General features: G+C 27.7%; 2 protein-coding genes across 3 annotated transcripts; one reads left to right on the forward strand and one right to left on the reverse strand.

Annotated features, from left to right (window-relative positions):
* Positions 1–456: 456 nt before the first annotated feature.
* On the reverse strand, positions 457–3000 carry LOC113556269 (40S ribosomal protein S9). Of its 2 annotated transcripts, XR_003405473.1 has the most exons (6): positions 2848–3000; positions 2209–2450; positions 1881–1999; positions 1606–1673; positions 835–1002; positions 600–713 (listed from the first exon to the last, which is right to left on the reverse strand). XR_003405473.1 is itself a non-coding variant. In XM_026961120.1 (5 exons), exons 2-5 carry the CDS (start codon positions 2429–2431, stop codon positions 530–532), a joined length of 594 nt encoding a protein of 197 aa, XP_026816921.1. In that variant the 5' UTR covers positions 2432–2450; positions 2848–3000; the 3' UTR covers positions 457–529. The 2 variants fall into 2 exon arrangements, 1 of the variants encoding a protein (XP_026816921.1); XM_026961120.1 differs by lacking the exon at positions 835–1002 and having other exon boundaries at positions 457–713.
* A 201-nt stretch (positions 3001–3201) lies between these two features.
* On the forward strand, positions 3202–8367 carry LOC113560673 (sorting nexin-2). The gene is made up of 10 exons (XM_026966695.1): positions 3202–3691; positions 3779–3916; positions 5322–5706; positions 5775–5933; positions 5997–6118; positions 6181–6387; positions 6655–6747; positions 6817–6960; positions 7058–7210; positions 8098–8367. Exons 1-10 carry the CDS (start codon positions 3605–3607, stop codon positions 8146–8148), a joined length of 1539 nt encoding a protein of 512 aa, XP_026822496.1. The 5' UTR covers positions 3202–3604; the 3' UTR covers positions 8149–8367.
* Positions 8368–16063: the final 7696 nt, after the last annotated feature.

Genomic DNA, 16063 nt, shown 5'->3' on the forward strand with positions numbered 1-16063 from the left:
AATAAGAAATTATATACATATTAATATTGATTCAACCTAAAAGACAAATACATAAGAAAAAAATTTAAGTTCTACACACCAAGATCTTGAAAGTTTATAATGAAATATTAACCATATACAGTAATAAAACTCACTAGTTGATCTAAACAAGCACCAATTGCACTTCACATTGTCTGTGTAATGCAGCATTGATCAAAATAATCAAGATCTATAATATGAAATAAAACAATTGTTCATTAGCCATGACCTTCTAAGTGTAAGAAACACTGATCTGGTTAATGAAGATAAATTTCTATACCATAAACTAGGGTTCTTTTTAAAATTAAGTCTCATTAAACATAAAGAAATTGCAATTCAATAATTATTCCATTACTTCTGATAAACTAAACGTATTACCATTTGCAAACAATTTTATACTTTCAAACTGTACAAATAGCCTAAATTAAATAAGATAACTTAAAATTGGTAGTCAATATATTTTTTTTATTAAAAAATACAATGTACAAATTAAGAGGAATGATTAAATAGATTAATCTTCTTCTTCTTCAGCAGCATTGCCATCATCTTTGGCAGTCTTAGCCTTCCTCAAATTCTTCCTCTTAACACGTCCTGGACGGCCACCACCGAATGGTGATTTCAGGGAGAAGTCAATGTGTTTCTGGGAGTCCAGACGAACAATGAATGATGGCACATTAACTACTTGTTTACGCACACTGTAAAATTAAAAAAATTAGTTATTAATTCATTTAGAATTATAAACTAATTGTGATAATAGTGGAATTTTGAGATAGCAGTAATAAATTTGTCAATGACTTAAAAACATAAGCAACTCACATTTTTGGTCTCAGTAACATGGACTTATCAAAGGGACCAATAATTAACCACATTATTAAATGGTTTTACAGACGTTAAAATGACACTATAAATAATGAACATTTTAAGTGGCCTGTTAAAAATAAAATTGAACTCTTTGCCAACACTGAGAGGCAGTTGACTTTTCATCTAATTAGAAAAATAATCATTTGACTTTATTAGCCTTCTAAGTTAAAGAAACTATATAAATAAAGTTAGTAATTACAACCTAATATACACAACTAATTTTATAAAAAGTTGTTACTTTGTCATGAAAAAGACAGAAAATAATAGTTCTGACCTTTGATTAACCAAAGTCTATTGATTTAGCCCATTGCGATTAGGATTATTTAACATTAACTATGAATATCCTTGCCCAAGAACAAATGGCATATAAATTTAGGTAAAACAATGTTTGATCAGTATACTGTCACTTTGTCATGAAAAAGACAGAAGATATACATTCCGACCTTTGATTAACCAAAGTATTATGTTATAGCCTATCATGATTAAGATTTGCTCGTATACATTTTAAGAACATCTTTGCCCAAGAATAATAGGCTATGATTATTATAAGTTAATTAATAAATAATATTGTAGCATTGTCATGAAAAAGATCAAAAAACATTTATCTGAACTTGGATTAACACAATGCAAATACTTTAGCCCAATTGTGATTAGGATTATCGTGGTAAAATTTGCCAGCATCCTTGCCCAAAACAATTGGCAGTCTTAATAATTTTAAATACATACCGAATGTGTCTTTGACGGATCAAAACTCGTGCATGATGAATAGATTTGGCCAATCCCAATTTGAAAACCTAAATTGATTAATTTTTTTTTATGAGCAGGCATAAATATATCAATTATATTAAAATATATATATATATATAATAAGCTGTAAACTCTCAGACATTAACTATCAACAAAATTATTTTTCAGAAGAGGTGTCAGAAAATAATTATAAATTCATCACATTAATTTATCAGCTTTCAATAATTTTATTATTAATAAAAATAAGAATTTACCTGGGTTTGCAGTCTGCGTTCCAAGAAATCTTCAATTTTCAAACCCAAAACGTAATCGAGCTTCATGCGGCCTTCATCTAAAACACCAATACGGACCAATCTACGCAACAAAGCGTTACCTGTAAATAATTTAGTTAATGATCACAGTAATAAATGACACAAAACAAAATAAAAATAATTTTTTGAACTACATAAAATTACTCAGTAAGATTTAAATTAGCAACACGGTCGGAATTTCAGACGAGAGGTGTCAGAATATATATTGGTTTCATCATTGTAATAGTTTGTTAACAAATGCAAATAACAAGACACATAAATTATAACAAACCTTCGAAAAGTCGTTTTTGGTCTTTCTCTTCAAGGGTCAACAATTCACGAGCGGCTTTACGGATCTTGGCCAATGTGTATTTCACACGCCATACTTCACGCTTGTTCCTCAGACCATACTCTCCAATGATCTTCAACTCCTGGTCCAAACGAGCCTTCTCATACGGACGACGAGGCGTCACGTACGTTTTACTGTACACGGACGGAATGCGTCCGTTGACCATTTTGAATAGTTATCTGAAACTAAAACAGTTAAACGTTAAATACACATCAATACACTTGGTATGGGGATATTGAAACACATTATTCTGATATTTGAACACACGAGGTCATGAAAGAAAACTATCGGAAATCGTGACGACATTGGCATTGATTCTCAAACGAACTGAAAACATAGCGGATAGCTTAAAATGTATTTATCTCATGAATGATGAATACGTAGACAAACAAAAATGATTAAGAGAAAAATTTATAACGCGTGATAAGCTCATGTAGGCGATTTTTTATCCGTTTCGATCGAGCATGGCAATGGCTGAAAACCATCGAAAATTTTACGAAACCATCATTAGTAGTTTACATTGTTCGGAACTAATAGTTGGTATAAAATACAAAAAAAAAAATGTCGCTATAAAATACTCACAGTAAAAATGAAAAAGTCAAACAGCAGGACTTGACCGTCGAACGTGCGCATCCAAAAAGAACAGAGCGACAGTGAGAGTGTCCGCGTCACTATAATAGCACACGTAGGCAAGCAGGCACAGTGGCTCGCTCTATAGAGCAACCATTAACCATGGTTGCAATGTGGTGTGGGGTGGTTATAGTATAGTTTATTATAGTGATATACATGTTGGTTAGGTTATGACAAATCGTTGAGCGACGGAAGGGATGGGACCAGTGCAGCCAACGCATGCGACCGATAAGCTTGTTATCTTTCTGCTGACATATTCTGTTATCATCAGAGAATAAATACGGGCGTTTTGCAGACGTGATAGATATTATTAATATTATTACTATTTGTCGTATATAAACTTTAAATCGCACAACCAGTGCCCAGTAGCCAGTAGCAACTATCGTCTATTGCCTATTCGTCTATCCAGTGTCCACAATCGGCATAGACATAGTCCACAGGTCTAACACCTCTAGAAACTACAACTAATAAGTTACAAGTTACAACTGCCTTACAAATTATCCAGTAAAGCTTGGCTGTGTTTAAAAATATTCGTACGTCTCATTCATATTTTCTAGTGACAATCGCATCGAGGTCGCGTTTTCGTTTATTCGTTTAATTTTTATCCTTTTCCCTTCTACGATTTTCCTGTCTAATAACGGTGTGACAGACGAAATCCAACCGTGTCGTAACGTTTCGCCACTGGACTTATCCCTCTAGTTTATAGATTATGACTGACGAAAAATTACCGCCCATGATGGCCACAGACGATCCAGTCGACGACGAAGACGACGATATCTTCAGTTCGACAATAGACGTGAGTGGTCATGACGTTTATAGGGGCGTATCTATAGTGAAAGAAATTTGTTTAATTCAAAACTTTTGTTCTTAAATTGATTATTAGGATCTTAGCAGTCTGCGCAACGAAGAGCTTTTCGTATCATCACCAACGGTTCCTCCACCATTGACCAACATTAGTTTAAACGAAGAATCGTCCACGTTACTTGAAACAGATGTACCGCTAATTAATGATCACAAAGAGGTGAGTTTTGGCTAAGGTTATTGGGCACAAGGAATTGTAATTTAGTCTAATAAAAACAATATTAATAAAGGTACAGTAAATGTAACTGAATTCACATAGGGGACAACCCTAATCAATTAAATATGACTCTCCCACTTAAGCAAAGATTTAAAACAGTATATTTCATAAAAGTATCTTAGTCAAATGTAGTTTATCATTATAATTAGTTACTTGAAATGTAGATGGATATTTTTAATGTTTCTTTTATACGCATAATATTTTTAATTTAAATACTAACTATCCTCGTGCACTAAGTTGCCCATTCAAAAGACAACTCTTATGTAATTCAAACACTATTCAATTTTTTATTTAATACTCATTATTTGTAGACAACACAGTGTTCTTAACAGTATACCTTAATAGTATTCCACTAAAAATTTTGCCTATATATGCGTCACTTCGCTCACTTATGCTTTTACTGTTAGTATTATTTCTGATATTTTTTCGTTTTATTCAGATTCTAAGAGTCATTACATGATGTTAAATAGCTTAAAACTTTCCTCAAGAATTGGACTATCAAGTACAAAAAAATAATTTTAAATCCAAATGGTAGTTCTAAAGATTAAAGCCTTTAAACAAACTCTTCAGCTTTTTATATTAGTATAGTATAAATAGTATCTAACTTGTTTTAAAAATGATAATTAATTTAAATTTTATATTAAATTCTAACTATGGATTACAACAGTATTTTATCTTATTTCTTACTGTTTATTTAAATAGTATAAAGGCTTTAATCTCTATGACATATTTATGATTACATTGATATCAATTACCAACCATTAAAACAATAAATATTAGCCATATCTTGTATTATACATTAAACAGTAAGCTACCTTTTTATATTTATATAAATGTATATCATAATTTACATATTATGTTAACCTATAATTCCTTTGAACCTAACTTTGATTTTTTTTTAATATATTAAATTAATTTTTGTTTTATCTAATAACTTCACAATTATAATAAATTAATATTTTTTTTAAGTTCTTCATAGTTAATTTTATTCATGAAGTATTATACCCAATTCTCCAACTAAATGAAAGTTACTGTTATAGCTATAATGTTTTTACAATGTCTTATCTTGTTTATATTCTATATAAAATATGTAATGCTTACCTAAGCAGAATTTGTTTAATACTAATTTTCACAATGACGTATGTTTTTATTTTTTTTTCACCCATTAAAATACAAAATACAATACAATATAATTTTTAAATATAGTATGATGATTGATAGTTTATTTTCATTTATATTAGTTTATTATTTATTAACTATATCTATGTCTGACACAATTATGTTTACTATTTTTATTTTAAAATTAGTAATTATTTAAATATTTATTTTATAATTGTTATTGTTAAAGGTGGAACAGACAACTAGTAAAAAGGTAATTTCTAATGGATTTGAAGAAGAAATTAATTTAAAAGAAAACGATACTACATCAGTTTCTGAAAAAAATAATCATGTGGAAGATACGCCAAATGTGTCTACTAACGATATGAACTTTGAAAATATTGAAAATGGTTTTATAAAAATATCTATATCTGAGACTACAAAGGTTGGAGAAGGCATGAGCTCCTATGTTGCATATAGAATTGTCACCCGTACAAATATGACTATGTTTAAAACAAATAATATGGCAGTACTTAGAAGGTTCAGTGATTTCCTAGGATTACATAATAAACTAACTGAAAAATATTTAAGAAATGGGCGTCTCATACCCCCTGCTCCTCAAAAAAATATGTTAGGTATTAACAACATAAAAAAAAATGTGTGTATATAAAATAAATTAAAATAATTTTCAAATTTTATAAAGGTTCAACTAGAATTAAAATATCTGGAAACCAATCTGATCAAGCAACATCAGCAGAATTCATAGAAAAAAGACGTTTGGCGTTAGAAAGATTCTTAAAAAGGATTGCTCTACATCCGATTCTACGCAATGATAAATGCTTTTGTGATTTCCTAGAACAAGGTATTTTTTATATTCTAATTGTTATTGAAACATAATAATTCTTCATGAATAAAACTTTTGTAGATTGTGAACTTCCAAAAGCAACTAGTACATCTGCATTAAGTGGTGCTGGTGTTATGAGACTTTTTAATAAAGTTGGAGAAACTGTTAACAAAATCACTTATAAAATGGATGAAAACGAACCTGTAATTATAATTTTATTCATTTGATTTTTTTTAAATTTTTATTATTTACAATTCGTTTTTAGTGGTTTGAAGAAAAAGAAGTACAAATTGAGAATTTGGATTTGCAACTTCGCAATTTACATGGAGCTGTTGAATCATTGGTGATAAATCGTAAAGAATTAGCACATTCCAGTGGATCTTTTGCAAAATCTGCAGCAGTATTGAGTAATTGTGAAGAACATACTGGATTATCACGTGCTTTATCGCAACTTGCTGATGTATTTGAAAAGGTTAAATATTAATCCATACCACCGATCACAAATATATAAAAATATATTCATCTGTGATCCACACTCTTTTTATCCTGAAATTGTTTTATATCAGTTTAGTTATTAGTTAATTCATAGTAATAATATTATTACATGTAATTTACTCATTTTGATTATCAACAAATTTCCTCAAACTACATTTTTTTGATAAATTATTAATAATGAAAAGATTTTTGAACTTGCAACTAAATCAATTGTTAAATTCTTTTTTTAAATTATGTTTTATAGGTTGAATCTGTGAGAACTGAACAAGCTAATACAGATTTCTCTATTTTTTGTGAACTTTTAAAGGATTACATTGGCCTAATTGGAGCTGTAAAAGTATGTTATATACTCTCTATAATACTATTAGGTATAATTTTTAAAATTATTTGCTTTTAATTTCTTTAGAATGTTTTTCATGAACGAGTTAAAGTCTATCAAAACATGCAACATGCACAAATGATTTTAACAAAAAAACGGGAACAAAAAACCAAATTAGAACTTACTGGGCGTTTGGACAAAGTAGGCTCAGTTACAAATGAAGTGTCAGAGGTAAAATAAATGCTACCATATTATAAGAATTTAATAAAATAATTGATTATTCTGTAATAATCAATGAAAAATATAATTATTATTATTTTGTTTCTAGTGGGAAGCAAAATTATCCAGATGTCAAGATGAATTTGATCAAATTTCTAAAACTATCAAAGTAGAATTTGAACAGTTTGAGATAAACCGAATCAAAGAGTTTAAGACAGTTATATCGTCATATCTTGAAGAAATGATAAACCATCAAACTCTGGTAACATTATTATCTTATATTTTTTAAGTGATTATTTTATTATAATATTATGTATTATTTAGTGCGAATAACAAAATGTTAAATTAAAAATTACTATTCAACATTTTTCTATTGTTAAAAATTCCTTGATCAATTGGTTTTAATACATAAATCAATTTCACCTTATTTCTTATAATTTAATTTTATTGAATCAAAAATCTAGTTTTTATATTTAAAATCTCCATTAGTTAAAATGTAATCTTTGAAACTTCTTTTTACCGCATACCAATAATATTGTAATTGAAATTTATAAAGTTGCTTCATCAAGGACACTAAATCCTTTTTTTCTTATCGTGGAATAGTTCAAAATCTAATTTTTGGAATTTTTAAATACATATAAAAACGATATATTCAAATACATAAGACATTTTGTATCACGTAATACTCTTGTGATGATGATATAAACTTCTATTTTTAAAATAGGAATCCCTTTTTTTCTGCAAATTATTGTCCATGTCTATAGCTAGGTAACAATTAGTACATATTTTTTACTTATGAAATAGCTTAAATTAGAAATTAAGTTTAAGTGTTTGTAAATCACATATCTAGTTCAACATTTGATTTAAATTGCATAAAAATTAAAAACTATGTAAATATCTGTTGATGAGTACACAGAAAAATTAGAGAAGTCTCATTTTTAAAAACAAAAGTTTGTTTTGCTACCAGACCTTCTTTAAGTAGTACAAAAAATTTCAAGTATTTAAAAATAATATGGTTTTCAAGTGTTTTTAAAAATGTCTAAAATTTGATTTTGAATAACTCCATTATTAAATAAAAAATGATGGATATCCTTGGTGAATTACCTTGTTATAATATACTTTTAATTTAATACAAACTTTTTTCCTTAGATTATTAAACATTGGCAAGCGTTTATTCCTGAAGCTAAAGCCATAGCTTGACCCAATTCTAACAACCAATGTGATTTGGCTTCTAACAAACGTAAAGAACCAGTTCATATTTTAGAATTTGCTGGAAATATATTGGAAGCATATACAGAGTCATAAATTAAACATTCATTATTCTAATTTGTTTATTTATTTATGTGTTTATCATATTTTTAGAGTTCATTATTTATCCCAAAATACCCATGTATTTCTCCAATATTATTATTATTATTATTATTTTTAAATATTCTATTATATTAATTTATCTTTATTTTTATATTATCAATGCATATGCATAAATAAATAAATATATATATATATATATATATTAAAATAATAATTATTATTGATGTTTACCTATTTGCTATAAATTATTATAAAACCAATTGTCTTTATTATATTGTTGTTAATGGTACATTTCACAATCGTGTGTTATCGCCTACTATAAATTACAAAACAAATAAGTTAATACTAGTAATAAATTATTTATTGTTAAAATTATTATATATATAAATTTACCAATTAAATCAGTCATCTATAAGTTTTAAAACTACTAGTCTTTTTATTTCTATGTTCAACAATCTGTAAAATGTTTTCAGCTTAATAAATTATTATTTTATACTTGTGTACATACATAGTAATAGTACGTACAATTACTAGATCTCAAAACAGTCTAAAGAAACTTCTATTATCAACCGAACAAAGGTTCCTATTATCCATTTTATAATTTATGATTTTTGTTTTTAATATTATTTTTATGATTATGATAGGCATGCCCAAACTTCACTAACAGGATATGCAAGACAAAAAATTGAGATCTCTTCTAAAAAAAATAAAACAAAATATAAATCTTAATTTAAACATTTTATGCTACTGATTAGTAAAACGTCCTTACATTTACTTAAATCATTCAAAAGTAATTTATTCCCCTGATTATACTGGTATAATAATATATCAAAACCTCATGCGGAATCATAGATTTAAAAAAAATAATAATAAATAAAAAAAAAAATTTAAAATATGAGGTAACAGAACTACTACTAGCTGTATAGTAGGTGATGGGTGTATTAACAATTCTTTACAAAAATTCCATATTAACATCTATTTCTAAGAGTTTTTATTGTATGTATATTTATTATTAATTAATTAATTTATCCATTGTTCAAATATTCAAATTTTTCATCATTTGTTTCTGAGTGAAAACAGTATGTCAGCCTTTATTTCTTAAGATATTTATACTGCTATTAGTTGGTAACAGTAATACGATGAGTTGGATTTATTTTTATCAACAGATAATTACATGTAAAATATTTATTATAACTTATATTAATGCTCTAATAATAATAATTGTTATAATATCACTAATGTCAAGTTGTTATTAACTTAAAAATTAATACCAACATCCAACATACTTATGTACCAGCTTTAAAATGTTATGAATAGGTTCAGGATATAAAAAGCTTAAAATAAATTTATTAGTAGCGAAGTAGGTATTTTGAAAATGTCATTATGTATAGTAAATAATAATATGTGTACGTAAAGGAGAAAAGTTTAAATTTCTATGAATAATATATTTAGATATAGAACAATTATTTTACGTTTTAATATCTAATTTCGTAAAAATTGAAATGCTGCAATCTCAGCAGCGGATACAAACATTTTTTTGAAGGGGAGGGGCACATTATTTATATTTTCAGTAAATTAATTATTATTAATTATGTATTAAATTAATGTACGAGTAAAATATATATATGAATATGAAAAAAATTTTAACACCCTCTATCCGACTATTATCTATATATATTATATACCTATTAATTTAGTTTTTAAAATCATGTCTATATGTATATTATTCACACAAAAAAAAAGTCTATTTTAAAATTTATAATATATACCTAATAATTGTTATAATTTTTTTATTTTTTTTTGTTGGAAAATTAATAAATAAGTTTCAAATGTTAATTAACAGCTCCAAAAGTGTCCACAGATTTTTAAAAGTATACTATATTTAAAAAATGCAAATATAAATATTTGTCGGAAATTTTAATTTTTAATTATCTATTGTTAGTAATTAGCCTGTTATTCGTTTTGGGATATAACAAAATCAATTCTGTCAAATTGCGTGTAGCCATATTTCCATTTTTTCGTAAATTTATTTTTAGTTTTTCCGGACTATTAAGTGAATATTTTTACTTTGGACCCCTCAAACTACTAACTAGACCCAATATGTTACCAGAATCCGTCTATTAAAGCATTAATTTCTTCAACACGATCAAAAGTGACTACACATTCCTCGCTCCGCTGAACATCTAATACATGGAAAAAAATCAACGAAACAAAAACTGTTGTGGCGATTTAACAAAATGCTGTGCACTGAAATTCCACTGGCACTAGTACACAAGTACTACACTAGTGTTTTATATATTTTCTTAATCGAAGATCGAAAACTACAAAAATTACCTATTAAAAAACGCATATTATTTGCCACTTATGCCATTATAGCGTGTGGAAAACACTCCCATAATATCGAGATCACGCTAGTCATTTGACTATTTGAGGTTTGAGTGTAAGGCCACGGGGGGGGAGAGCTATCCTCCATACGACCCCCGAGAACGACCATGGATATTATATTAAACATCGGTTCCTTCAAATCATATATTATATGTTTATATTGCCTTAAAGAGGAAAATATGAAAATCGGTAAGAACGACGACGACGCCGCCGCCTCTTGCAAAGCGATCGTGGCCGTTGGTGTCTGGGCGCCACGACGTTTCGGCGCCAGTTAAAGCGGCGCCTGAAGGGCGCTGTGTGTACGACGCCAAACACAATTGTTATACATATTCGCTTGTGCACAGTGTATACTCGGCGGCGGCGGCGGCGGCAGCGGTTCCAATAATTATATTATACGGATAAATACCTCCTTCCGAGAATTTCATCTGATTTCGTCGTCGTCGCCGTCGTTTCGTTTTCTGATAACGCATTGTACGAACTAACGAAATAATTATATTATAATATATTATGTATTATCATCATCTGGCATGGAATTTAGATTCTAATGATATTTTATAATATTATTTGTTATGTTAAAATACTTGTGCACTTATGATATGAGTATGATTAGTTACGGATGGAGTGTATGGAAATACGTTTTTCTGATCATTATCAACGACACCACCTCTGCAGCCCTGCAGGGTTTACGTGTATTGTATTTATATACACCTATTATATATTTATTTAAGAAAATTGAGTTTTGGGCGAGGAAGGGATCCAACTAATTCGAGTTCAAATTATTTAATATAAAATACGTAATTGTACGTTAAATTACATGGAAAATACATAAAAAAAAAGTTGTAGAATTAAACAATACAAAATATACGAAGGGTATATACTGGAATTACAAAAATAAAACTATAGCAATAGTAAATACTATACAAATTATACATGTTATTTTGTGAAAAAAAAAAATGAAATAATGGTAAAACGGTTAAAAATGTATACTTTGTTTCTATAGTAGTTTGCTTTTGTTTTGAAAAGTAGTAAGAGAACTACAATTTGTAACAATTATTGGTAGGTACTAGGTAGCATATTTTTTATTTTTGGACCTCTATGGCTCTATGTATAAGACATAAGAATAAGTATATTGTGTTATAGTTTTCTATGCATTAGCATATATTTTTTACGTTATTTATTAGTCGAAATGATGAATCATTTGAAATTGCAGTCTTGTGGCTTAAGTGAAGAGACCATGCAACAACGGCACTCCGAATGCATAAATATAATAACAAATACTTAACATAAAATCATATTATCTGTAAATTGAGTTTTAAATTTGAGGGGACTGCAATTTTTTTAAGTAAGCCTAACCTAACCGTGTAGAGTTTGCTTCCCAGGCGTAAATTGGGGGAGGGGACTTAGCCCCATACATTTTAAAAAAATTTTCAAGAAATTTAAGGTTATTTATTAGAGAAAATTATAAAATATAAAACGTAATTCCTAATCAGGATATCCGATAGGTATGTGTTATGTGAACATTTAAGCTTCATGTATGAATTTTGTATTGTAAATTTGTAATAAAATAAAAATGATTGAGCTATAAATTAATATTTTATAACGACAACGATAAAAAAATATGTATTATACGCCATTAAGTAAATAATTTTGTAGTTTTTATATACATTTTATATAATAAATGTTACAATGAAATTGTAAAATATAAATGTAGGGGCTGCGTGGGGCTTTCCTCCCTGGGCCTGCTCTATATTTATAATTTTAGTCCCCCCTTCTAACAAGGCAAATTTACGCCTACGTTGCTTCCTTCAGTATATGCTTCCCCGATTTAAATAGTCTAAAAAAATTATACATATTTTCAGCATGTAATTTATTAAACAATTAATACAAATAAAATAGTATTAGTTGGTAATTTTAAAACGCCCCAAAACACCTAATAAATTAAGTTTCAAAATTGAATTCACATTTTGAACCTAGTTCAAACTTATAAAGAAACTATTTTTAATATTAAGTCATTTAGGAACAATAAAATTAAAATAACGAAATTATCTAAAAATTAATATGGTCCTACTAAGAATAAAATACCAATATACCATATACCTTTAAACCATAGCTATTTCATAACATAATACTTGTGTTAATGTTAAAAAAATTTTAATTTTTTTATTATTTCATTAATGTATATGTTATAATATAAAAAATGTATACTTTAATATATGGTGATTAATAAGTATTTCTGTACATCGGAAATCTATGACGGATAATAACATCTTAATTTACGTTCAAACGACTTTCTGTCGATATGTCGATGTATATTTATTGCATTGCAATTTGCAATTATCAAAAAACTTGATCAGTTTTAATTTTATATACACTATACGTCTATACATTATAATTTACTATTTAGACATTAATATGTATGTATTATGTATATACAATGACGTATTTTTGGGGTAGGGTATCCACGGTGTCTGGACACCCCCAAACCAAAAAAAAAAAAAATATTTAATACTTAATGTCGATAAATTTTGAAAGGAATTTGGCAAACAATAATATGTGATTCGTTTTTTTGACTAATTTAATATTATATAAAGTCGTTAACTAATTTTAAATTAGTTCATAATGAATCACATATTATTGTTTACCAAATTTCCTACAAAATTTATCGACATTAAGTATTGAATTTTTTTTTAATATTTTATATATTTTATATTTTTATATTTTTATACTTAATTAGGAAAGAAAATAAATTTATTTTTAAATAATGTATATATTATCCTATTATATTTTTAATTATTTATAAAACTGTTATTCTTATAGCATCAATGGTATCGAATTAAACAAACAAAATACATTGTAATAATTATGTTTACAGTAGGTATTTTATACCTGTTTGATTTAAATTACATACAAATTACTACTTTTAATTAAATAAATAAAAATGTTTCATTACAATATTTGATGAGTATATTATGAGCTTTGTGGTAGTAGATGTAAAACAGAAATATTGCAACCAATTAACAAATAAGTATATACCTATATTATCTGGACACCCCCCAAAAAAACATTCAAAATACGCCACTGTGTATATAATGACGCATATACCTACAATAGTTGTATTACATGATTATTATTATTTTTTTTTTAATAAATGAATGATGTTGATATATGTATAATAAAATATAATACCATATAGATTGTATAATTTACCATTGATAACACGCTGCAGCAGTAGCAGTATGACTTCATAGTTCATACATCTGTTTTACTTAATAATTTATAAGAAGTAATGTAGTATAATAAAAATCTACTGTTTTACCGCTCACCTTTTTAGCAATATTTTATACATCAATTTACCTGTACAAGCGTCGAACAATAAATAATACCTGTTCAATTATATAAATACAAAAATATAATATAATATGCGTATTAGACACTATAGACGTCAGGAAGTCTGAAGTGATCCAAATCGGCACACGCAGTGTATGCATTGGCATAAGTAATTTGAACTGAGTGCTTATATTATTACCAGTACTTATAGTATATACATTATACATTATAAAATAGTATACCTAATACCTACCTATGTAGAGAATAATTCTCGGTCGAGCAGTTATATCTAATATTTCTATCAAATTATTATCGGTTATCGACACAGCCACTCGGACATCTAGTACAAATTTAAAATCCCATTAAGACAACCTAAACATATAGAGGGTTAAGCCCAATGGCGTAGCCAAGGAGGGGGCTAAAGGGGCTATGCCCCCCATTGGCCATATATTTTATATTGTTTTGAAATATTTTAATTTAAATACTATAATAATAATAATAATAATAATATAATAATGTAATAATATATTAAGTGTCTTACAAATTTGAATTATTTATCAAACCAACGTTAATATGTTATCAGTGTTTTTATTTTGTCATTGTTTTTGATTTTCAATAACTCAAGTTAAAAGTATTTAGCCTCCCACCCCATAAAAAAATCCTGACTACGCCTCTGATTAAGCTTATATGGTTTAACACTATATTATAGTTTCAATATTTTTTATCACACAATATACTATAGCATAAACCTATATATAGCACGTCAGCGCTTTATATTAAGGAGCTTGACTCGGAAAAGAAATAGTAGAGGTGTAGTGTAACTCTGATGAGTAATGACACAAAAAAATTGCATCACTTGTTAATTAATAATTAGCAGTGGCGTAAATTGGGCTAAATTGTTAGGGTTGCAATCAGTTTCTAGGTTGGACAGACTTGTGGGGAGCTTCGCCCTCCACAACCCCCTAAAATATTTTATTTTATTCTAGATTTAACATTACAAGTACATAAATTCAACAAAACTATTTTAACCTTAAACACATATTGTATCTATTGGTAATTGGTATATATTATGAATATACACCATAAATAGGCTATACAATTACTTACTGTCAATTAAATAACATTTTGACTTTAAGTTAAGGTAGTGTTTAACAAAATATCCTTAAGAGGATGTTAGCGCACTGTTTGTTTTCTCTCTCTAGCCCACGCGTAACATAGACAAAACGCATTTACGCAGTCTGAGTAGAACTCGCTCAATTTTGGTTCTAGAGTAAGTATACCTATTATAAAATTAAATTTTGATAATATTTCTGAGTACAAGATGATGAGTTTTTTCCGTTGTTCCCAATACAACGTTATTTATATAGTTTAGAAATAGCTATAAATTACAACATTTTTAAATAATCTTTAACTTTTCAAAATTTTAATTTTTTTTTAAATAATTCATCGTCTTGTACTCAGAAATATTATCAAAAATAAATTTTATAATAGGTATATTAACTCTAAAACCAAAATTGAGTGAGTTCTACTCAGACTGCGAAAATGTGTTTTGTCTATGTTGCGCGTGGGCTAGAGAGAGAAAACAAACAGTGCGCTGACATCCTCTTAACTGGTTTCCCACATAGGTAATCATAATTTGAAATATTCTCTAAATTCAAAAGAGTAAAGATATAATTATTTATTATATTAAAATAAATAATATAATATGTGTATATTACAGATTTTATAGTAGGAATATCGTACATGAAATTTTTAATTTAGGGGCCCCTATGAATTGCACACCCAACACTGCCGATAATTGCGCCACTGCTCGCAGACTCTCTGACACCACAAGAGATGCCTTACCGTTAAACGGAATAGCAGAGTAAATAAAATACCTACAATAAAATGTTCATTTGATAAACTCTATACAAGACTAAAAATAAGAAAATATTTTTCTCGTATTTAATCGTTCGTAGTTACAATGTTATATAAATATTATATGCCCAGTGGTGTTCCCATTAATTTCTTGGAGAGTATACTATATCACCAAATATAAGCATTTAATACAATAAGAATATTTTTCTTATGGTCTATAGGAGTAAAGCCGATA

This window comes from Rhopalosiphum maidis, chromosome 1 (assembly GCF_003676215.2).
Source record: "Rhopalosiphum maidis isolate BTI-1 chromosome 1, ASM367621v3, whole genome shotgun sequence".
In the NCBI taxonomy this organism is placed as follows: Eukaryota; Metazoa; Arthropoda; class Insecta; order Hemiptera; family Aphididae; genus Rhopalosiphum; species Rhopalosiphum maidis.